The sequence below is a fragment of the Hemiscyllium ocellatum genome, chromosome 8 (genome assembly GCF_020745735.1).
Source record: "Hemiscyllium ocellatum isolate sHemOce1 chromosome 8, sHemOce1.pat.X.cur, whole genome shotgun sequence".
NCBI classification, from domain to species: domain Eukaryota; kingdom Metazoa; phylum Chordata; class Chondrichthyes; order Orectolobiformes; family Hemiscylliidae; genus Hemiscyllium; species Hemiscyllium ocellatum.
Genome location: NC_083408.1, coordinates 44,593,072 through 44,616,201, shown reverse-complemented (window position 1 = coordinate 44,616,201; position 23,130 = coordinate 44,593,072). Strand labels below are relative to the sequence as shown.

At 40.6% G+C, this 23,130-nt stretch overlaps 1 protein-coding gene across 1 annotated transcript; it reads left to right on the top strand.

Annotated features, from left to right (window-relative positions):
- The first annotated feature begins 15 nt into the window (after positions 1-15).
- Positions 16-17,110, top strand: atp6v1d (ATPase H+ transporting V1 subunit D). The gene is made up of 9 exons (XM_060828890.1): positions 16-673; positions 3,974-4,091; positions 5,441-5,520; positions 7,106-7,173; positions 8,639-8,683; positions 10,312-10,415; positions 10,675-10,741; positions 15,328-15,406; positions 15,830-17,110. The coding sequence occupies exons 1-9, from the start codon at positions 633-635 to the stop codon at positions 15,966-15,968; spliced, it is 741 nt and encodes a 246-aa protein (XP_060684873.1). The 5' UTR covers positions 16-632; the 3' UTR covers positions 15,969-17,110.
- The last annotated feature ends 6,020 nt before the right edge of the window (positions 17,111-23,130 follow it).

The window sequence follows — 23,130 nt, the reverse complement described above, 5'->3', positions numbered from 1 at the left end:
CGCAGCGCTGTGACAGGAAGCCGAGAGGAGGAGAGGGGGAGGGGAGAAAGAAAATGGACGCTCCACGTTACCCTCGAAGTCCCTATCAAAATAAGCGGAGCCGCCTTGATTAGTGACATTCATGACCCACCCTCACTAGCTTTTTACACGATAGCTTTGTTGGATTTTCGTTGCCCAGTACCGGACGAGGGGAAGCAGGGGAGTAAAGACGCGCTGCCGCCATTTTGGTGAAGGATCGTCGATAATAAATAACAGCGAGATAAAACACCGAGACATTGAATCGGTGAGGCAAACAACAACACGAGGGTCAAGTTTATTTTTTTAAAAAAAAAGCACCCGTATCTAGAATATTTGGAGAAAGTTAAGCTCCACCCTCCCGTCGTCGAGGAAGGTCACAGGTCACCTCCGCCCTGTCACGTGGTTTTCCCAGCAGCTGATCTGTGAAAACCAACAATCCAGGGGGGAAAAAAATAATAGCTATTTGCAGGAGGAAGTAGCCCCACTAGGACTCAGTCACTGCCTGGCAACTTGCTGAAGGTCACGGGACATTCCTCGTCGGTTGCCAGGATTTTCACCTTTTCCATCAGCTGTTGGATTCGCTCTCCCCCCTCGACTTCTGAAATAGCCCAAAAATGTCAGGCAAAGAGAGGATCGAGATCTTTCCATCTCGAATGTGAGTATCAGATTTCGTTTTGATTACCGTTCAACCTGTCGTCGCAGGTTTGGAGTCTGGTGCTCTGACCCGAAAATTTTAAAGTTTAGCATTTGAAATTTTGGGTCAGGAGAAGGGCCGTTGTGATGAAACTGCGTTTAAGTGGGTCGACTCATTCCTTCCTGAATCATCCAGCTATTTCCAAATAAATGAACTTTCATATTCGAAACTAACTAAAAGTTGCGAGTGTCTTTCGGCAATTAAATCACAGACAGATTAATGTATCGGTGCCCAATTTGGATATCAAATTCCAAAATTTCGCAATTCGTTATTAACAATTTATCATCAACATTGGTATTTTGCAAAGTAAACTCATTCTCTTCATTTAAATTTTGTATTAAGTAACATGTGAGAACCAGCTTTTTAAAATCAAAAGCAGCCATTATACGTGCATCTCCACATGATTTGTGCAAAGTGCACATCACTAACGTTTGTCAATACTATGCCTGATACTACCTAACAAAAACACCTCTGTTAGGTTATTTTCAAAATTGGAACAAATCAAGTCACTGGGTAAATTGACTAAAAAAATCATAAAATTTACAAATAGATCATTAAAACCAAGGTTGCTTTTCTGCACCTGCAGGTTCTGCGGTTACATTGTGCCTCAGACTCTTGCATTGAAAATATTCAAAGTTAGTCTAGGAAACACAACTAAACCGATTTAAAATACTACAAATTAAAATGGCATTGGAGTAAAAAATCACTTACAAAAATGCATGAACACCACATAGTTCTGAATTTTTAGTAAGTTCTATTGTATGCAATGGTATGGGAAAACAAACATTTGTACTGCTGTATAATGAAGACTTTGTAATGCCTATCTGGCAACCCTACAGTGGCTACAGTGGTTCGAGATGATTGATTTTGAGAAATCAAGAGAGGATTTTGAGCATCCTCTAAAACAGTTTTTTGTTAGACATAACTATATACACCAAGACTTGTGAAATTGTGACATGGTAGAAATAAATATGAGCTCCACTGCAGGTACAGAATACTTTAATAAATTAGTGTTGTCTGAATTTGGACTTCATCCACAGCACGTTTTGTATCTGATTTGGAAAGGTTCACTGGTTACATGCAGCACCCTGCCTATCCCCTTTTCCAAAATTATTTAACTGACAGGTTAGAATTTCAGAAATGTGAGAGAAGGGTTGTTCTAGCTAGTATTGTTCTGTAATGATCACCAAAAACTGAGGTTATTATTTAATTTTGCCTCGTAGGTCTCTTTTATATCTTTCCCCTCTCACCGTAAACCTATGCCCTCTAGTTCTGAACTCCCCAACCCTAGGGAAAAGACTTTGTCTATTTATCCTATCCATGCCCCTCATAATTTTGTAAACCTCTATAAGGTCACCCCTCAGCCTCCGCTCCAGAGAAAACAGCCCCAGCCTGTTCAGCCTCTCCCTATAGCTCAAATCCTCCAACCGTGGCAACATCCTTGTAAATCTTTTCTGAACCCTTTCAAGTTTGACAACATCTTTCCGATAGGAAGGAGACCAGAATTGCACGCAATATTCCAACAGTGGCCTAACCAATGTCCTGTACAGCCCCAACCCCTGTACTCCATACTCTGACCAATAAAGGAAAACATACCAAACGCCACCTTCACTATCCTATCTACCTGTGACTCCACTTTCAAGGAGCTATGAACTGCACTCCAAGGTCTCTTTGTTCAGCAGCACTCCCTAGGACCTTACCATTAAGTGTATAAGTACTGCTAAGATTTGCTTGAATTAGCATAGACTGCCATTTGAGGAAGAAGGTTCCAAACCCCTCTACTCTTTGTGTGTAGAAGTGCTTTCTAACATCTCTTGAATGGCCGAGTCCTAATTCTCATACTATGCACCCTGATTCTCGAACGTTGAATTATTGAAAATACTCCAAAAATATTTCAAAACCTCAATTCTAGAGAATGAGGGTCTAATTTATCCAATCTTTTCTTGTAACTGAACCTCTGAATTCCATGTTTCATCCTTTATAAACCTGCATTGAACTCCCTCCAGGGCCATGAAAACCTTCCTAGGGTGTGGTGCCCAAATCTGCTCTTGATAGTCTAAGTGGGGTCTAAGGTTTTGTATAACTACAGGATAACATCTGCATTCTTCTACTCCAGCCTTTTGGATATGAAGGCCAACATTCCATCAGCCACCTTGACTACTTCCTGCACCTGCTCATGGCATTTTAAAGATCTTCAAGAATAATTAATTCTAAGCTGCTTCATGAGAATCTTTCATATTTAAAATCTAACCCCTTTTACTTGATGTCCTCTATGACCTTTTTCAATAGAAAAAAATTTTAAAACAAATATTTTTGTATAAACAGTGTATACAGTGACACTAGGAACTGGTTTGGGGGAGTTTAATACATGAGAATCAGCTGAGCAAAATTTTTCGTTGCTGAATTTTCATGAAATCTTGACACAATGCAACTGGTTGTTCAACTCTTATATTTGTTGCAGTTTTAGAAAAAAATCAGTTTTGTCATGTTCACATTTAAACAGTTCAAAATTCTTCCTCAGGTTCACTTTGAAAATGGCGCTATTGTAATGAAAATGTTTTTCGGCCTGAAATATTTGGTTTGGAGAGAATAAAATCTTTTGTTCTACATGTCGTTAAACTCTCTCGCTTAACATTCTTGTGATAGTTTCAAATTTACAAGATATCCGAGTGAACGATGGATGTCACGTATGTTTCTGTTGTGTGCTGGCCCCAAATATTTGACTTAATTGTAGTCGAAACAACTATTGGCCACGTTTGGTTCACACTTGGAATTATCCATCCAGCTGTTTACAAAGAATTTTAAGCCCACCAGCTCTGTCGTTGTTATGACACCTGAGGCAGGTGGGACCTAAATGTGAGCTTCCTAGCTCCGAGGTAGGGGCACTACACTATGCTGCAAGAGCCCACCATCTATTTATCTAGCAAGCTAAAGCTGTTCATTGTTCTTCTTTTTAACCCTAAATGTTTCATGTGCATTTAAAAGAACAGCTCTTCCCCCAGTTTTAAAAATAGATATGTGAATCACTTCTTCCCAACACATCAACATGAAAACTGGGGGCAAAAGCATTGTATCTTTCTCTCACTGGAAGCTTTCCTATTTATGCAAAGAAATGCACACTTGTAAAGGTGCCATTGAAAATAAGAATCCAATATGCAACCTTTGTGCTGAAAAATAAATCCATTTAATGTTAAGTCTAATTAAATAAGACAGTCGGCAGAAATAGTAAACCTAACGTTTTTTCCTTTGCGTTTGTTACAGGGCACAAACTATAATGAAGGCCCGTTTAAAAGGTGCTCAGACTGGTCGCAACCTACTAAAGAAAAAGTCTGATGCCCTTACCCTGCGTTTCAGACAAATCCTGAAAAAGATTATAGAGGTGAAATTTGTTTTCAGAGCAATTATTATGTTAACTAAACCTTCTTATTTATTTTCCTTCTAGTTCACAAAATACACTTAGCAATGTTAGTGCAGTTTTTAACGCTGCAGTCCTGATCATTCAGTATAGTTCTATTTAGCTTCCTATCTTTGTGTGAAGAAATTTCTCCTTACCATGCCCTCTGGTTCTGGATTTCCATCTCATCGGGAATATCCTTCCTGTGTTTGTTCTGTCTAATTCTGTTAGAATAGGTTTCTATGAGATTCCACTCATTCTTCTAAAGTCCAGTCAATATAGTCTTAACTGATTCAGTCTCTTATACGTCAATCCTGTCGTTCCCAAGAAACAGTCTGGTAAACCTTCATTGCACTCCCTCCATAACTAGAATGTGTTTTGTCAGATAAGGAGACTACAACTGCACATAATACTCCAGATGTGGTCTCACCAAGACACTGTGGAATTGCATCATGACATCCTTGCTCCTGTATTCCAGTCCCTTTGCTATGATGGTCAATGTAACATTTGCCTTCCTCACCATCTGCATGCATGCTTTCAGCAACTGGACCCAGATTTCCCATCTACACCATGCATTATTGCATTTAGTTTCTTCATTTATCTCATGGGGTCCATGCACTGATCCCTGCTGTATCCCACTAGTCAGTGGCTACCGCTTGGAAAAAGTTCTGTTTATTCCAGCGATGTTTCCTGTCTAACGACCAGGTTATCCATGTCTGTACACTGCCCCCCCCATTCCAAGCACGTTAACTTTACGTGACTGATGTGGAAAGGCTCTGGAAGTCTGGTAAAATTCCAATAGATTTGTCAAGCTTGATTTCCCTTTCATAAATCCATACTGACTTGTTCCAATCCTGTTTGGTTTTCAAAGTTCTTTGCATTTAAATCTTTTATAATGGACTCCAACATTTTCCATACTACAGATATCAGGCGAACTGGCCTCTAATCCCTGTTTTCTGACTACCTCCTTTTTAAAGTAGTTACATTAGTGACATCCATAGGAACTGTTCCAAAATCAACAGAATTTTGAAAAGTGACTATCAAGTATCCACTATTTTTAGGGCCTGTTTAAGCACTCTGACTGCTTTTACCTGGGTGGCAAAGATGATGAATATATTAAGGCGATAGACAGAAAATGAGGGCATCCTCACAGACGGTTGGAGATAACAAATGTTATGATGTATCTGTAAATGAACTGGGCATTTCCTTTTTAATTAAACAAAGAGCCTTGTAGCAAAGATAAAATGATATAAAGGCTGCTGAGCCCTGTATTTCAGTAAAAGTTAGCAGTGCCACATCAAACATTTGCATTAATTTTCGGTTTTGCATCTCAGACTAAGACGCTGATGGGTGAAGTAATGAGGGAAGCAGCCTTTTCCTTAGCTGAAGCCAAATTCACTGCTGGAGACTTCAGGTGAGACCGCAATTGCCAAAGATTTCTCTGCAGAGTGACCACTTAGTCTGTAACTAAGGCTTTGGGAAATTCGTCTTTGTTATTGGTGTTTAGAGACAATAGTTTTGGTGACTTGGCTGATCTTTACTTGCTCCATGGGAACAGTTATTTTATGAAAAATTGTTATACATTAAATTGGAATCTTAATAGATGTTGAATTTTTTCAATTGCTTATGATTAGAGTCCATGTCATATTTACTGACTTAACACAAGTGTGCTGAATTTGAAATACGCTTAACCATAAAGGTTGTTCATTAGCTGTGTATAATTAAGCTATACTTTTCAGCATTAGTCCATTAACATAACTTTTGATCAAATACCATTAGGAATTCACTGCTTAAAATGTGAAGTATCAGATTGAAATCCGTTACCTTCAAGTTAAATAGATTAGAGTATTTGGGGCAGCGCAGCACCCGGGATCCAGATTTGGTCCTAGAGTGACTCTGTGTGGAGTTTGTAGATTCTGTGTCTGTGTGGTTTCTGCCTGATCCTCCAGTTTCATCCCACGTGCCAAGTAGATTATTCATGGTAAATCTGGGACTGAGATTAGAGTAGGGGACTATTTCTGAATGGAATGCTCTTCAGAGGGCTGTTGTGGACCTGATAGGGCAAATGGTCTCTTTCTGTACTGTAGGGATTCTAGGATTCTGTGACTGAAATTTGTGAACTGCATTGTTGCTGTCTAAGCCTAACACTCCACTGGTCACGATATAAATTTTAACACTTTACCTAGCCACTGAAAATGGCTAATTATATACTTGATGTATGTTTACATTTAAAGTAAAAAGATCCATCAGCCAGGTTCCTCTAATAGCATTATTGATCTATTTTGAAACAAGATTTACTTGACAAGATGCAAATTGGATTAATTCACAGCATGAAAGCATAAATATTAACCCTTCTAAATAACCCCAGTGTATGCAAATCAATTAAAAGAAAAACTTTCTTATAGATTAATTTTGAAAAGAAAATCACTTTGGTCAAATGATGGTTAGTTCTTGAAGGAAGAAGGAGGATAAGTTATGAAATGTTGATGATCACGTTTAGTCAGAGCCCTCGCGCGCACACAAATGAGGGTTATTAAATGCAGGCAGATCTCATTGGGACGTTAACAGATGCAGTTCATTCAGGCAATGTAAAGAGGCTAGTTCAGTGTCTGTTGTCACACTGGGCCCTCAAAACGATTTTCTCACAGGCAGAAGTTTGGTTTGGTAGCTTCTCTCGGTGAACTGTATCTCAACTGAACCATATTAAAAGCAAACTAACTTCTGGCAGTCATTAGCCCATGCATGTGATATCAAGTAAATAAGTCCACCAGTAAGCTTAAAACATGTGATCTCCAAGAAGTGTCTTATGAAAATAAAGTCCTGATCCCTTTCGGTGGTCCTTTCATGATATTAATAAAAAAGTTCAGATATGTTGACAGGCTTTTCAATTGAACCACTGTTAGCAATCCTTCAAACATGAATCCTCAATATTAATTATGAAACGTCTTCATACTTGTGAAGTGCATGTAGACTTGTGGCTGATGTCTTTTTTTTTGCAGCACTACTGTGATCCAGAATGTGAACAAGGCACAGGTTAAGGTTCGAGCTAAAAAAGACAATGTAGCAGGTATGTTTTGTGGGGTTTTTGATATCTTGTTCTAATGTATTTTTGGAAATCTATGCAAATTGAATGAGTGTGCTAACTTTCGTTGTGCTGTGTGTTTATAAGTTTGGCATCATGCAAGCAAAATCTGTAGAATTCTGTCCTTAATTGTTCAAGTAATATTTTACTATTGCAAAGTGAACCATATGTTTACATTCTACCTTTTCATCAAATAAAATTTGAAATAAATAGAAATTATTAAAGGTTGCAGATGTCTAGTTGTGAGCAGTTTTTCCGTCTGATTAATGTATTCTAAAAAAAGATTTTTATTGGCATCTTGTCCAATGTCTCTCAAATAATACTAGAATGTAAAGGTTCTAACAGTCAGGAATATCTGAACAAGTTAGAGCTCTTCAGGGAAGGTTGACTGGCAGCGTTTAGATAATAAGAGGCTAAATGACTGTGTACTTTTCTACTTGTCAGTACGATCATAATTTGGAGTGATAAATACAAGATATCCATAACAAAAAATTGGAGCAAAACTCTTTTACGAAAAGAATGATGTGTCAAACAATGCGTAATACGGTATTGGGTGGGCACTTAAATGTATTTGTGTTTAGATTAGATTACTTACAGTGTGGAAACAGGCTCTTCGGCCCAACAAGTCCACACCAACTTGCCGAAGCGCAACCCACCCATTCCCCTACATTTACCCCTTTACCTAACACTACGGGCAATTTAGCATGGCCAATTCACCTGACCTGCACATTTTTGGACTGTGGGAGGAAACCAGAGCACCCGGAGAAAACCCACGCAGACACAGGGAGAATGTGCAAACTCCACACAGTCAGCCGCCTGAGTCGGGAATTGAACCCAGGTCTCTGGTGCTGTGAGGCAGCAGTGCTGCCCACATTGTGTCAAGGGTTAGTTATGAGTAGTGAGGGGGAAAGATTCCTTGATGAAGTGGGGTGGGAAGATGATTATGTGGAAAACAAAATCTGGCATAGACCATTTTGGGGTAAATGACCCATTTCCCTGCAGTCTTGAGGCAATACCTCACTGCTTCATTATTTATCGAGAATGCTCTTTTTGAGTTTGACAAATGTCCTGCACCAGGATCTGCCTGCCTTTGCAACAAAAACAGCAACAGCGTATTGACAGACAGGTTATCATCACAAACCCACTGACTTATACTCTCCACCAGTGACTCTGCTACCAGATGCTGGTTCCTGTTCTGCCAATGTAACAGAGGCAGTAATGCAATTTAAGTTATTCTGTCATGTTTCCAGTTGCAACATCACAGATTTGCATTGGTCAAATCCTGAGTAGATGGTCAGCTTGTTCACATTGTGTGATGTCCATGCTTTGAGTGGGATTGGGGAGATGAAATAAAAGGGAAAATTATGTTTTTAAAAATGTAAGCATTTGTACTTTTTGAAGTGTGAAATATATTTACTTTTTGTGCATAAATGTTGATCTCTCTCATCAGGTGTTGTACTACCGGTGTTTGAGCATTACCAGGAAGGAGGAGACAGTGAGTAAAAGTAGACATGCACATTGCCAAGAGGGTGGATACTATTCAGAATCCAGCTGATGGTACTACTGGTCAAGTCTGATCTCAGAATAAAAGATAGCTATATAACGTAGACCACGGAAACAGAACCCTTTGGTCCAACTCATTCGTTCAAATCTGACCTAGTTCATTTGGCCCATAAACCTCTAAACCCTTCTTATTCGTATACCCAGGAATTATTTTATTTTCATTTTAAATTTATTCCTTAACTCTTTATTGGTCAGCTTGAGAGTGAGGGCTTATATTCGAAGAAGGTTTGTTGTAGATATTAATTGCATTGCCTTGTTCATCTATGTTCAATTCTTAATAATAATTTATTTATTTTTGTTTAATCTGTAAACTTAGTGTCCAAGATTTGTTACTTGTGAAGTCTGGTTCGGAACAATTGAGACATTTTGAAAGTCATTGGATGTTTTGCAAATCCAGTGATAGTGAGGCTGATTAGGTATGGTTTGCTATATCTGTGTCATAATATGGTACAACTTCTTTTAATGGAAGAGCAGGAAAATGTTTGAAACAGAGAACATACAGTACGTGAGAAAACAGGACCATGGAATTAGTTTTGGATTACTCTGGCAAAGACCAACACACATACGATAAACTAAATTAACTCCTCTGTGCTGTAACTGTATAGCAGTCCTTAACTTCCTCACTACTATCCATCTTACATTCAAAATCGGTCATTAACACTCTCTTCAACAAAGAGACCCTGAAAGTTTTGTCCTTGTGAATAGCCACCCATTTCCAATATCCCTCACGTGTTATTGGCTCTTAAACTCTCAGTCAATTTTCTGCAGCTTTCTGTAAACCTCTTTCGAATAGATTCTTTTGCTACATCGCAAAACTGAAATGGTCTTAAGCAAAATTTTAAAAAAGTTTGGACTTTTCCCTTAACTCATTTGGTCATAACAATACTTGCTAATCCATGACATAGTTCCTTTAAGTACGAGTGCAGAGTAGATACTTTCAAATTCTCTTCAGTCCTTGATGTGTTGAGAATGTTATTGTTGCAGCTCTGATTGCTACTCCACCCCATCATTTGTCACAATTTCTTTACTCACTACCTCATTAATTTCTTTCTTTTTATGTATGTTGTGCTAGTTTCTGAACAACCTGATCCTTCTTTGATCTGGTACATATTGACTTTATGTATTTTGTATCCTGTAGGAGTTTAGCAAAGCTTAGATGTGAAAATCAGTAGGATCAGGAAAATTATATATAAAGGCTAACAAAATTGGAGAATTTGCAGGAAAAACAGACAAAGGGAGGGACAGACTTTGGAAAGCATAACTATTACAAAAATTGAAGGCAAGTTACAAAACCACTTGTAAATGGAAAGAGGAGAAACAATTGTTGGGAAAGAAAGGTTAGTAAAGAAAATAAAAATCTTGCCTTCCTGATTAATGTCAAGGAAACTATATTTTATTTGGCACACTACAAGCTTTAAATGTTATAAAACATTCCTCTCACTTGATGTGAATATTACAAGAGGTGCACTAATTAACCATTTAAAAAGCTGGTTACAGTGCTTCAAGTAACTAATCTGATGTGATCCTCTGAGGTTTTTATTTTAACTTGCTGTTTATTAGGTTATGAGTTGACTGGCCTGGCCAGAGGAGGAGAACAACTGGCTAAACTTAAGAGAAATTATGCAAAAGCAGTGGAGCTTCTGGTTGAACTGGCATCACTGCAGGTAAGAGATAGAGAAAAATGATTGTGCTGTGATTCTGTAGGAGAAAATAGATTTTATGGTATTTAACAATCATATAAATTATTAAATAATCAGAAATGCACATCATTAACTATCTTGGAAAGCTTCAGAAAAATGCCAGAATCTATGATGAACAATGTGGCTGTTATGACCCTGACATAAAGGTATTTTTAAAACAAGTGAATGGAAAAATATTGAGAACTTTTCAGTAACTATTACATAAAACCTTGGATAATTTCAGACCTCCTTTGTGACACTGGATGAAGCTATTAAAATTACCAATAGACGTGTAAATGCAATTGAACATGGTAAGTTATGTACTTTTGCTACTGCTTTGTATTTTAAATCTAGTAGAACATCAGAAAGGGAGAAGGCCATTTAGCCCCTCAAGCAGCTTGCCACTATTTATTGAGATCCTGGCTGATCTGAAACCTAATGACCTTTCTCTTTTTAACAAAAATAAAAAAAAAAATTATTTAACCAAAAATCACATTTAAAATAAGGGAGCTCTAAATCCACAATGCACTATTCACAATGTTTTCATCTTGATTCCTAGAAGGTCTGGCTTTAATGTTTCAACCCCAGACACCCCCATTGAGCAGAAGCTGTTTCTCAGTTCCCCTTAGTATCTATAACTTCAATCAAATCACTCTTTGACTTGTTATATTCAAAAGGATGTAACATTGTTTGTGTTACTCTTTCATGTAATTTAATCCTCGGAGTCCTGATATCATTCTGGTAAATCTATGTTGCACTTACTCCATCGGCGCAAGATCTGCTCACTAGGATGTGACCTCATGCTTGCCTAGCTTGAAATCCACCAGCCACAGATCATGTAATTTCACCCTCCAAACTTTCATGGCTGTTTACAAAGTAATACTCTTGAGCTCCAAATGTCCAGTGGGCTGTGCTGGAAGCTTCACTTCTGTGAATAGCGTGAGACTTAACTCTGATATCCCAGGTCAAATTGCTGGCTGATGTCCATCATTAAGCTTAGATAGTTAGACAACTTTCCAATACCTCACCTATGTGTATAGGTATTGCACATGATTGAAGCAGAGCGGAAGGCAGGGGAGAAGCTCTGAAGTTTTGATCTTGATTTTTTTTTGGTGAATTTGTGGAGAAGCTTCGGAAAAGTGTTGATGGAAACTTGAGTGCAGTAATTTACTAAGGAATTCGGAGTCTAACATTGGAGCTTAGAAATAAAATAAAAGTTAATCACTTTGCCAGGATTATACCCACTCCAACAGTTCGAGGAAGGTAGAGGAGCAGACATTTGGCAAATCAGTGGAGCGAGAGAGGATTAGGGTTATACTACTAAGGGATTTGCTGCCTTTAACTGGGATCACTTTAGTGTGACAGGCTTAAACAAGATCAATTTCAATATCATTAGACAGGATGTGGCAAACACACAGCGAGCAGCTAATTACAGGTAAGTCTGCATTTGGAATGTGGGAATCTTTTAAAAACAGCATATGAGAGTGTGTTTCTTTTGAGTGAAGTGCAACGAGTCCAGGGATTCCTTGATGTTGGATGTGAGCTTGACAAAAGCAAAGAATGAAGCATTAAAAATAGGAGTGATGAGAGTGTAGAGAGTATTTAAAAAAATAAATTGGGAGATGAAAGAATCCAATCTTTGGCAGGTCGGATTAAGGAAAACCCATTTTCATTGAATCCCTCCAGTGTGGAAACAGGCCCTTCAGCCCAACAAGTCCACACCGACCCTCCAAAGAGTAACCCACCCGACCCATTCCCCTACATTTAACCCCTAACTAATGCAGATGGCATTTCATCCTGATAAGGATGTTGTGAATCTTGAAAGGTTTCAGAAAAGGTTGCAAGGATGTTGCCAGGGTTGGAGGATTTGAGCTATAGATAGAGGTGGAATAGGCTGGAGCATTGGAGGCTGAGGGGTGATCTTATAGAGGTTTATAAAATCATGAGGGGCATGGATAGGGTAAACAAACAAGGTATTTTCCCTGAGATGGGGTGTCCAGAACCAGAGGGCATAGGTTTAGGGACCTGAGTGGCAACTTTTTCATGCAGATGGTGGTGCATGTATGGAATGAACTGCCAGAGGATGTGGTGGAGGCTAGTACAATATAAAAGGCATCTGGATGGGTATATGAATAGGAATGATTTAGAGGGATATGAGCCAAGTGCTGGCAAGTGGGAGTAGATTGGGTTTGGATATTTGGTCAGCATGGAAAAGTTGGCCTGAATGGTCTCTTTCCGTGTTGTACATCACTCTGAGTCAGAGTGTGAGGTGATGCATTTTGGGAGGTCTAATTAAGGAAGGATATGCACATTGAATGTTAGATTCCTATAGAGTACTGAAAAGCAAGGGACTTGGCATACAAGTCCATAGACCCCAAAGGTGTCTGCATAGTTTGTGTGGTGAAGATGACACATGGAATGCCCTGCCAATAACAGTGGTGGACTCTCCCTCTTTATCGGCATTTAAACAGGCATTGGGTAGGCATATGGAGGAAAGTGGGCTAGTGTAGGTTAGGTGGGCTTGGATCGGCGCAACATCGAGGGCCGAAGGGCCTGTACTGCGCTGTATTTTTCTATGTTCTACATAGGATGCTTGTCTTCATTAGCCAGGATGCAGGTGCGGGGAAGTCTTAATGCAACTTTATTCTTGGTCACAGATGGACCACTGTGTGTAGTTTTAGTCACCGTTCTATTGTAAGACATGATTGCACTAGACAGGGTACAGCGGAAATTCACCAAGCTATTGCCTGGGATAGTAGGCTTGAGTTATGAGGATAGACTGGATAGATAGAGCTGGAGTTGTTTTCCATGGAGCAGAGGAGATTGAGAGGAGATCTGATTAAAATGTATAAAATCGAGAGGCGTAGAGAGTTTGAGAATCTTTTTCCTATGGCCGATGTGTCTAAGACAAGAGGACATAGCTTTAAAGTGAGGTGTAAGTGGTTTAGTAGGGATCTGAGGAAATTATTTTTTGCCCAGAGGATGGTAGAAAAATAGAACATGCCAGAGAGGGTGATGGAGGCAGGTACTTTCACAACATGCAAGAAGCATCTGGGAAAGCACTGAATGCCAAAGCAAAGTAGACAATAGACAAAGTTAAATGGGATGAGTATTGGTGGGTGTCTGGTCAGCAGAGACGTGGCGGGCTGAAGGGCCAGTGACTCTAATAGGTAACAAGTATTCTGGATCTGTAATGTCTGTGTAGACTGGTTACCTGCAAAATTGTTAAAAACATCTTTGATTTCCACACCCAATTTCTACCTCTATTCAAAGAGCTATTTTGTATATTCGTCAACGAATCATTGAAAGCATTTCCCTGGCAAATTCTTACCCTTTCCTGAAGGTAAGACTAATACCAATAACCACCTACTTTTTTATGTTCTTATTGCTTCATTAGCTTCAAATGTTTATCCATTTTTCTGGTAGAAGTTGCAGTCTTCTCCTCTTGGACCACTTCTGGTGAATCATTGCATCCTTCAGCAATTCTCTTTATGAATTTTATTCTGATCCTGTTTTCCATTCTGAGAATTTTTTTAACTGGTGACAGTTAATTATTGATTTACCAACTAGAAAAACTAATCTTGACTCTCATTGTATCTTGAGTTACACTTGAGTCTCATTATATCAATACAGAAACCGATTTCCATAGGACTGTGGGCAAAGTGTAGTTTAGAACATGGCTGTTTCTCATAGAATCAAATCACCAATTTGGCCTTGAACCTCTACTTTGTACATTTTTTTTTAATGATGCAAAGTAGAAGGTAGATAATGTTATGTATGCTAAATTGTGCGATAAAATCAGGCCCTTAGAATTAGGTTGGGGAAGTAAATACAAGATTTTCAAATAGCTTGAAGTGTACTTTAAGTATGCAGTTACCTGTGCACACCAGTTTGTTTACATGCCATCTTTAACATAATAAAATATGTAGAAGTCTAGTCTTAGTGTAACACAAAATGGGTGGAAGTTACAGATGCTCAGAAGGGAGATGTTAATAAAAACTGCAGATACTGTTAAGTCAGAAAAAAACAAGTTGCTGGAAAAGCTCAGCAGGTCTGGCAGCATCTGTGAAGAGAAATCAGAAGTAATGTTTTGAGTCCAGTGACACGTGCTCAGAACTGGTTTTCCAGCATCTTCTGTTGTTGAGGGAGATGTTTCTGTCTGTTTAATTGCATTAATAATGTTTTTATTTAAGACAACCAGCTAGTGATTATTAATAATCTGAGCATGTATAAATAGGGAGGGGCTGTTCTAGTGAAGTGGTAGTGTCCTTGAGCCAGCTGGTCTGAGTTCAAGTCCCACATGTTCGAGAGTTGTGTAATAACACCTCTGATCAGACTGATTAGAGAATATCCAAATAAATAGGGAGCAGTTATGATACTAAATATGGGATGAGAGAGGCAAGACTGAGAAAATCAATTAACTCTCTCCACAAAATATAAGGTATTTGAGGGTAATATTCAATTTTACCATCTGTCTTAGATTCTTTTGCACAAGACTGGAGTGATTATTTACTGCTCGTTAAAGAATCGAGCACCTACATTGAGAGATCATAAACAGACATTTGTGTTTAACCTAAGGAAATACTTGGCCAATGGACTGAGCTATTATTCAGTATACATTGTTCATGGCTAATTACTGAAGCATTTCCTTCCATAATAAAACAAAATTGCAACTTTCATTTAACTTTTGGATGTGAAAAACCTATATTGCTTTTATGAACAACTTTTACTTTTACAGATGGGGAGAAAAGTAGAGAAAGTTGCAGTCCACAGAATTTCAGGGTAAATTTGCAAATTCAGGATTAGAATGGATTGGTCATGATGCAGTCACTATAATTTTACTTATTATAAAGTTACCTGCTCAGCAACCACTAACTATTCTCCCATTTTACTTAAGTGATAATTCCTCGGATTGAGCGCACATTATCTTATATCATAACTGAGTTGGATGAGCGAGAAAGGGAAGAATTTTATAGGTAAGTGTTGGGAGCTTTTTTTAAAAATGTATTTAAGAACTGTCTTGTCAACTGTTTTTCAACATTAAAATTTTATTTTACTGTCAATTATAGCCTCTTGAATACAGTTCTCCACAATACATATGCTCGCATGTATTGTTCTATAAATGCAGTGAGTGTTCAAAGCTGTTCACTTTGACTGTTGTCAATACTGAAGGGAAAATCGAAACACTGATCGTTTGGTATACATTGAATGAGAAGGTGGTATTTTCTCTTCTGTCCAGTGATTCGTTCCACCTCAAGTTTTCAGTGGCAGATCGTTGTGGAAGATTCTTTCTTTGCAAGAATATCTAGCATGTGTCACAAATTACTGTTAATCCTTGCTTAATCTGGCAAATTGAACAGTGTATGTTTAAGTAATTCCCAATTTCTTCACATTTACAGATTGAAAAAGATTCAGGAAAAGAAAAAGCAGTTAAAGGAGAAGAGAGAGAAAGAACAGGAAGGCCAAAGGATAAAATCTACCAATGCACCAGCCAACCTACTTGAAGAAGAAAAGGACGAGGACCTGCTGTTTGACTGATATCAATGAGTGGCTTTGGTTGCCTCCAATTAAAAGTAGTATGCATTTTGAACTTAACTCTTAACACTTGTGTTGTATTTGTATATTTGTGGTATTTAACTCACGGTTTTTGACCAGCCCACGCAGTTGTGATTGTCAAGTGAATGTTATTTCATATAAGTTCACACGTTTTTACTTCTACATTTAAAAAAGACATGATCACATTTTGCTGTCAGTGCCTGTATGGTCATGAGTTATTAAATCGCCCAGATTATTAATTGTTAGGTATTGCTCAGAACCAATAAAATACATTCCCTTGCACATTTTTGAGCCTATATTAGATGGGTCTTCAAAGTTGATGATTGAATTGTTTGGAAAATCATTTTCCAATTTCTAATGTTTGAATTCCCATTTATTGAGTGATAAATGTTAAATACAGTTATGATGCTATGCAGCTTTCAACTGAATGAAGTTAAGTGAAATGATTATACTGTTCAGTATAATTTATTTCTATTCAGTATTGTATACAGTGACATTTTTTGTGAAACTTAATATTCCATGGACCTGTTGTCAACTTCGGTCTGTGCTTTCTTCCTAAAACGGAATTAATTTGCCTGTTATTTGGGAAAGAAGAACATGGGTAAACTTGATATTTATTTGGACAAACCACATCATATTCTGCAGCTTATAGTTTGCTGAAATTGTGTTGCCCAAATGTGGCAATTTTTCCTTGTCTGTTGCTTAATCTGCATATTTCCTAGAGTATTTTCTGAACTAGAAGATCTACCTGATCTTTGGCTCATTATCAAATAGTTATAGTGCCCCCATTTTTTCCTTTGCGGAGGCCAATACTAGTTTTCTTCCAGATGTCTTAGAATTACTCCAAACCCAACTATAAAACTCGTGGGTAATGAGAGTAACTTTTGTTTATTTTTGTGATCAGAGGTCAAAAATGTTCACTTAGCACTATTATAAAATTGAAGACAATGCAATTGATTGCCATCTTAGGCTTGGAAAAAGAAAGCTGCACAACCTGTTTGGATGTTAATGATTGCTTGTCACCTTTTTGGCTGCTGTAGATATGTAATCTTGCACAGTTGAGACTTGAGGCTTAACTATTGCTTTGAATAATTTTGGCGAAATAAATGTACTTTTGTGCTGTACTCTTACCGTGACTGAGTTTTCTTTGGATAATGGGTAATAGACCCTGATATATTTAATTTGAACCTTTTTTTGAGGTGAAAAGCGAAATAGTCTGAGCAAAATACAACATTTGGAACTTGGTTTGTTTATAGACAGTCTTTGAACATAAGGGCGATTTGCTGGCTGATGTGAAATGTAAACTAAAGTATTTACTTTGTGAAATTAAAAAACAACTGCATTTTTGAAACAATCCGACAGGTCACAGGTAGTAAATAGACAGAAGTAAAGACTCTACATGAATGCACATGACAAATTTGATAGTATTCAAATGTTATGATCTGAGACCTAGAAGATAACAAAGACTAAGAACTGAATAGTTCACGGTACATTACATGAAGAGTAGAAATACAGGAAAAGATGGAATTGTAGGTCTGTTAATTAAGATGACTTTTTGCAATATAGAGAAGACCTTAGTTTTGTACATTAGGATGTTGGGCTGAATTTTCCTTGCCCCTGAATGATGTGGACAATGATAATACAGTTGGAAAAATATGGCAAGATCAGAAAAGTTAGGTTCTTGATGTTGAGCAAAACAAAAGTCTGATCTTGCAGCCAGGAGCTGATCAGGGAGACCAGATTCTTATTAGTGAGCGGTGAGAGGCCTATTTATATCTCATTATTACTTTTTGTGCTTATTTATATGCAGGTTGTTATGCTCCCACATTGTGGAGAGAAAATGTAGTGACAAATCCTGACAGGAAAGTGTGTGTATCTGGCAGCTTCAGCTTGCTGATTGTTCCTGTGAGCCTCCATATTGGCCAGCAGGGCCCAGAGCTCAGGGCATCCTGCATGGGTAGGTACCACCTGCATCCCCCTGTCCACAAGTTGGCATTGAACATACACCAGTCTCACCACATCAGCATGGCACCAGTGTCTGAAATGTTAGCAGTCCCACCAGTGGAGAGTGTGACTGTTGTCGTGCATATATATTGATGTAAATGACAGAATGGAACAAGCCAACTAATGGAGCTCGCTGAGTGTAATCCTCTGTGCCATTTAACCAATATTTGGTAAAATTCACACTGCTTAGTTAATTTGAGTGAAGTTATGATTGGCAGGTGTGGTTCTACAAGTCCCCATGTGGTCATGCTGAGATGGAGCATATTGTATGACATAATGGAGAGTTGTGAGAAAGTGACTGTTGTAATGGATAACTTTACATTTTAGATTTTCAATTTGATAGGTCCATAAGCCAACTGAGTTGATACATTCAATAGACTGTTTTGGAGTGTTGGGGATAATCTGTTATCGGGGTACCCACACTGGGGCTAGGGAGGGGAGCATCATTACTAGAACAGACATTGTCAGGTAACAGCTAAACCACAGCCATGTGGGATAAACCCAGCAACTGCAGGACTGCCTTCCTGAGGCCACATTCCTCAGTGATTAGATCATGTCAGTCAGTTTCAGACCATCCTGATTAAGAACTCATTGCTAATAAAGGAAACCGGTAACTATCGGATAGTGTAAATTGCACCAATACAACACTTAATCGATAAAGTACTTGTTAATGTATTTTGCTGACGTAAAACTCCATCGGAACTTATGTTAAATGATGACCTGTTGATTCAACTATGGAGAACTATTGAAAACGCCTAGACTGTCAGACGCATAGCAATGAGGAGACTCTTCCAAACAATGGACTATTGAATTGTAAGATCGGAAACTGCCAAGCCCAGGATGCCTGCCCATTGTCCAGCACAGCAGGAGCTGGACAGGTATCTCGGTGCAACCAATAGAGACACTGATCCCTTCACATACAGATGAACAGACCAATGGGAGAACCAAACGAGGGGAACCTGACCGGGAACTCGAGGAAGCGCGAAGTATAACTGCACCAGATCTGTAGAGGAAGACAGAACGCCTTCTCCAACGAATTCATGCTGTACAATTCGTTGTATCATCTACCAGTCAAAATTCTGTAATAAACGTTTGCCTGAGCCGAATGGTAAAGTCTCTGTCTCTCCTTCTAAACGAGTACGCAAAGACGGGACCCTCGAGATCCGTCTTAACAGCTGGTGAGCCTGAACGTGGGAAGGGAAAGAGACAGCAGCAAGTTGGCAACGTTGGCGGATCAGGGAGCAGACAACCTTCGGCCGAAATCTTCTAAGGTGAGGAAGCGCCTGTTACATCGAAGGCTTCCAGTAGTTAAACCTTACAGTTAGTTCTTGTCGGCTCTCTGACCCTCACCAACCCAAAATTCATTCAATTTGGCGTCAGCATTGCAGAGTTTTGGCTGGTAAGAGTGTTTCAACTTTTTCTTTTTCCACGTGGTGTTTTTGAAGTGTGTTTTTCCCGGAGGTAACAGGGTGCTCCGGCGGGCAGTTTTTGGAGGTAACAGGGTGCTCCGACGCGCAACTTTCGGAGGTAACAAGGTGCTCCGACGGCCTGTGGTTTTTTTTTGAGTTAAACTTTTCACGTGGATTTCGGATCCTGGACGCGGGTTTTGAAATGAGTTTTCGTGTGGCTTTCCGAGCCTGGGCGCGCTTTTTGAAATGAGTTTTCGCGTGGATTTCGGATCCTGGACGCGCCCTTGAAATTGCCTTTTACAGCGCTGACCGCACTTGACTATTTGGATCCATTTTACGAAGCACTTTCACACTGACGACTATCGATAGACACACTTGCTGCTAGCATTCATCAAACCTAGAGGTGACAGAGGTCGGATCTCATCTTCTGAACAGGGTTATCCGCACAGGCGTCTGCCTTAGACCGGTTGTTAAGAGCAGAGGTCTTCCACGCGAAGGTCAGGCTTTGAAAGATGCTCTGTTTTTTAAAGCGGTACCCATCAGGGGGACCCGACATGGGGGACTTGATTTCGGACCGCCGAGGATGTAATGCCTCAAAACATGTAACTAAAACTGGGGATGAGGGACTGCGACAGACTGAGACGAGGGTACGGACACACTGACAGTATGCGTGGCTTGGCATGTATGTGGATGAAAACCAGTGTGGGGCCGGCCCAGTGAGAGAGGGAGGGAGGGAGTGAGTGAGTGCAGTGATTTTTAACGGAGGTGTCGCAGCAAACGTTTCATCCCAGGTCTGGTCCTGCTGGACCGCTTCGACAGCGAGACCTCGGTATACAGCGGACCGGCACCGACAGCCTGAGCGACGGAGAGGGACCGTGGGAAGCCGCCCAGCAGCCAAAAAGCAGTTTTACTGGTGTCTGAGTACGTGAGTTTTGTTCTCTGCACTCAGCGGTTTGGGATTGTTAACTTAACGGTCTGGGATTTTTCTCCATAGTCTTGTCTTGGTCTTAGGGTTAATGACTTCTGTCCTCCCCAACGTTGTGTACTACCCCACTATCACTTTTAATTACTCTTTCACTTGGAAAAGGAATAGTTGGATATAGGGAGGGGACGCAGGAAGGGATGGTGGAGCTTTTAATTTTCAGACCACTACGGTTGTGCCGTCTGAAGACGGTGAATCCCGGGGTCACCTTTAGTTATTGGCGAGTCTGCTTGGTTTTGGCGGGTTTTCTTACTTTTGGCGCAAAGGCTCAGTTTGGGCGGGGCCCGTTCACTTTTGGCGCGAATGCTCACTCTTGGCAGGATTGCTCAGTCTGGGAGGGGCTGCTCGCCTTCGGGGGTTCTACGACCCTAACAGGTCAACTGCCGCGCCACCACTACACCGATGGGTCTCTCAAGCGTCATTGCCCTGGTCCATGGGATTGCCCGATGGAAAGGTCGTCTTCAATTATTGTGATGTTGATATGAATCATGCCTCTAACTACATCTTGTTTGACAGGTTGTACCTTTTTACTTTTAAATACAATATACTGAACAACAACATGCGCATTGCCATACTGTGGCACACTGGCCACCACTACTCGCCCTTTTTACAATGTTTTGTATAACCAGTGTTTGGCCGTCTTAATGCCCAAATATCCCCCAGCTCACTTATTTTTGCCTCTCTCTCTTTTTCTCCCGCTGGTCACAGGTCTCAGGCCTCCGACCAGGACCTGCAACTCAGCACACAGTCGAGTGCTTCGCCCAGCTCATTCATCTCTCTTCCTCGCGACCACTCACTCATCTTTTTGTCCGCCGACATGGGTGCTTAGGCCATCTTTTTCCCCTCATGTTCACAGATTATACAACACGAGAGGGGGCCACTTGTTCATTTTTCCGTCTATGCCCTCCAATTTTTAATGCCCCTTCTCACGCACCCATTCTTATCTTTTCTCCCAAGCCCACAGATTTTTCTTCCGCTAAAGTATTATGGGCGCTCATTTAATCTATCAAAGCCTTCTGCTAAGGCAGATGACGACTCTGTCTACCTACGGGAGCTCTTAGTAAGGTTTCTGACCCATTTGCCAGCCCCGCCCGCCGAAACACCTACTAAGAGCACGCACGACCCCCTCCCGGGGTATAACGCGGAGTGGGTTCTCAACCAGACCCCATTTTGCCCCCTTCCCCACCACACACCCTCTGTTCTACTAACAGCCCACACAGAGGGGCACAAACTCAGTCCGCCGCCCCTTGCAGTTGTCCCCAATCAGGGCCACCTGGTCCCCCTGTATCCCCCACGGCCCCGGCCACGACACACACCGCGCCAACTGCCCAAATTACACCATCTTACGAAGGGCCGACCCTACAAGCCCCTGTGGTCAAGGTCATAGAAGGGAATATCACCTGCGAGGCCTTAGCCGCTGATCGTGTGACACAATGACTAGAAAATGTACTTTCATTACAATCACATGCGCAGCCTTTCATTTTTTACGAGTATATGCGCACTCATTTCGTACTATTACTTGTCCTCCTAAAGTTTGTGGCTAGGGAGGGTGCTCAACAGCTCATATTGCTCATCAATAGCTCATATTGCTGCAACAGACACTGCCATTTCCAGTCCCTGAATGAGTATTGGCAGCCATGCGGGGTGAAGCTGCCAGCCAGTCTACCTGTCTGAAGCTACATTCTCTAATGATTTGAACATGCAGCCTGTAACTGCCAGTCAGTATCAAATCTTCCCATTGAAATCTCATACAGACTCCTCTTACCGTATGTACTGCCCTATCCTACACCCCCGCTCCCCATTCATCAAGCCATAGGCACGCCCCTTCATCGTTTCTCCCAAACCCACATACTTTATGTTCACCGCCGGATCTGAGGTCGTCTTAGTTCTGTCTTTCACTCAGCCTGCATTGAATTCACCTGGTTCTCACTGAATTGAGGATCCGCTGATCCCTACGCTCCATCTCTTTTTAAGGTTTTAAGCTCCCTGAGGTTTTCTACCAGGACACAGTAACTCATCTTCTGGCCTCATCTCTCCATTAGGGCATTTCACTCACTATGCTTCTACTGCCGTGCTCTGCGCCCCATCTTCTTTCCAAAATCTCATGCTCCCTGAGGTTTGCTACCAGGACTTTCCCCACTCTCATGCTCCCTGAGGTTTGCTACCAGGATTCGTCACGCCATCTCCAAATAATAAATGGGGCCACCGCCACTGCAAACTTGAAGGTTCCCGACCCCTCTGTTGCACTGTGGGCGCTCACGCCGACCTAACATTTTCCTCTGTTACACTCCTGGCCAATACGCTCTTTTACCCTCCACCGCACCTACAGTGTCGACAGCACTTTGCCGTCGCTTTTTGCTTGAAGGCATTACACATACAATCGCCTCCCACAGGGATCGCTGCCCAGCTCCTGCCCAGATCCTTCAGTCTCTTCAACTGCGAGTAGTCCTCTCCACTTCATCTGTTCATAACTTTTGCAAGGCGCACGTTCGCGCTGAGAACAGCAGGGTCACCAGGTTCCTTTATGATCCTTTTCCCGGGGTATCTTTTAAAGGCTGTTACTTCCCTCAAACTGATCAAATCCTCAAGTATTAAACGGAGGAAAGTGCTACACAGACAATTTCTGTCCTGACCTGTCTGACCAGCCTTTTGTAATATTCTCTCTCTCTCCTTTCCAACATGCCCGCAGCACCTGCGCACACTCTTTTGGCGAGGGCACACGGCCCCTCACACAAGCAGGTTCTTGCAT

Excerpts from the sequence above, each read along its gene's own strand:
- atp6v1d (XM_060828890.1), top strand. The coding sequence starts at position 633 with ATGTCAGGCAAAGAGAGGATCGAGATCTTTCCATCTCGAAT. Across the intron at positions 5,521-7,105 it reads TTCACTGCTGGAGACTTCAG|CACTACTGTGATCCAGAATG; the intron begins GTGAGACCGCAA and ends TTTTTTTTGCAG. Across the intron at positions 7,174-8,638 it reads TAAAAAAGACAATGTAGCAG|GTGTTGTACTACCGGTGTTT; the intron begins GTATGTTTTGTG and ends CTCTCTCATCAG.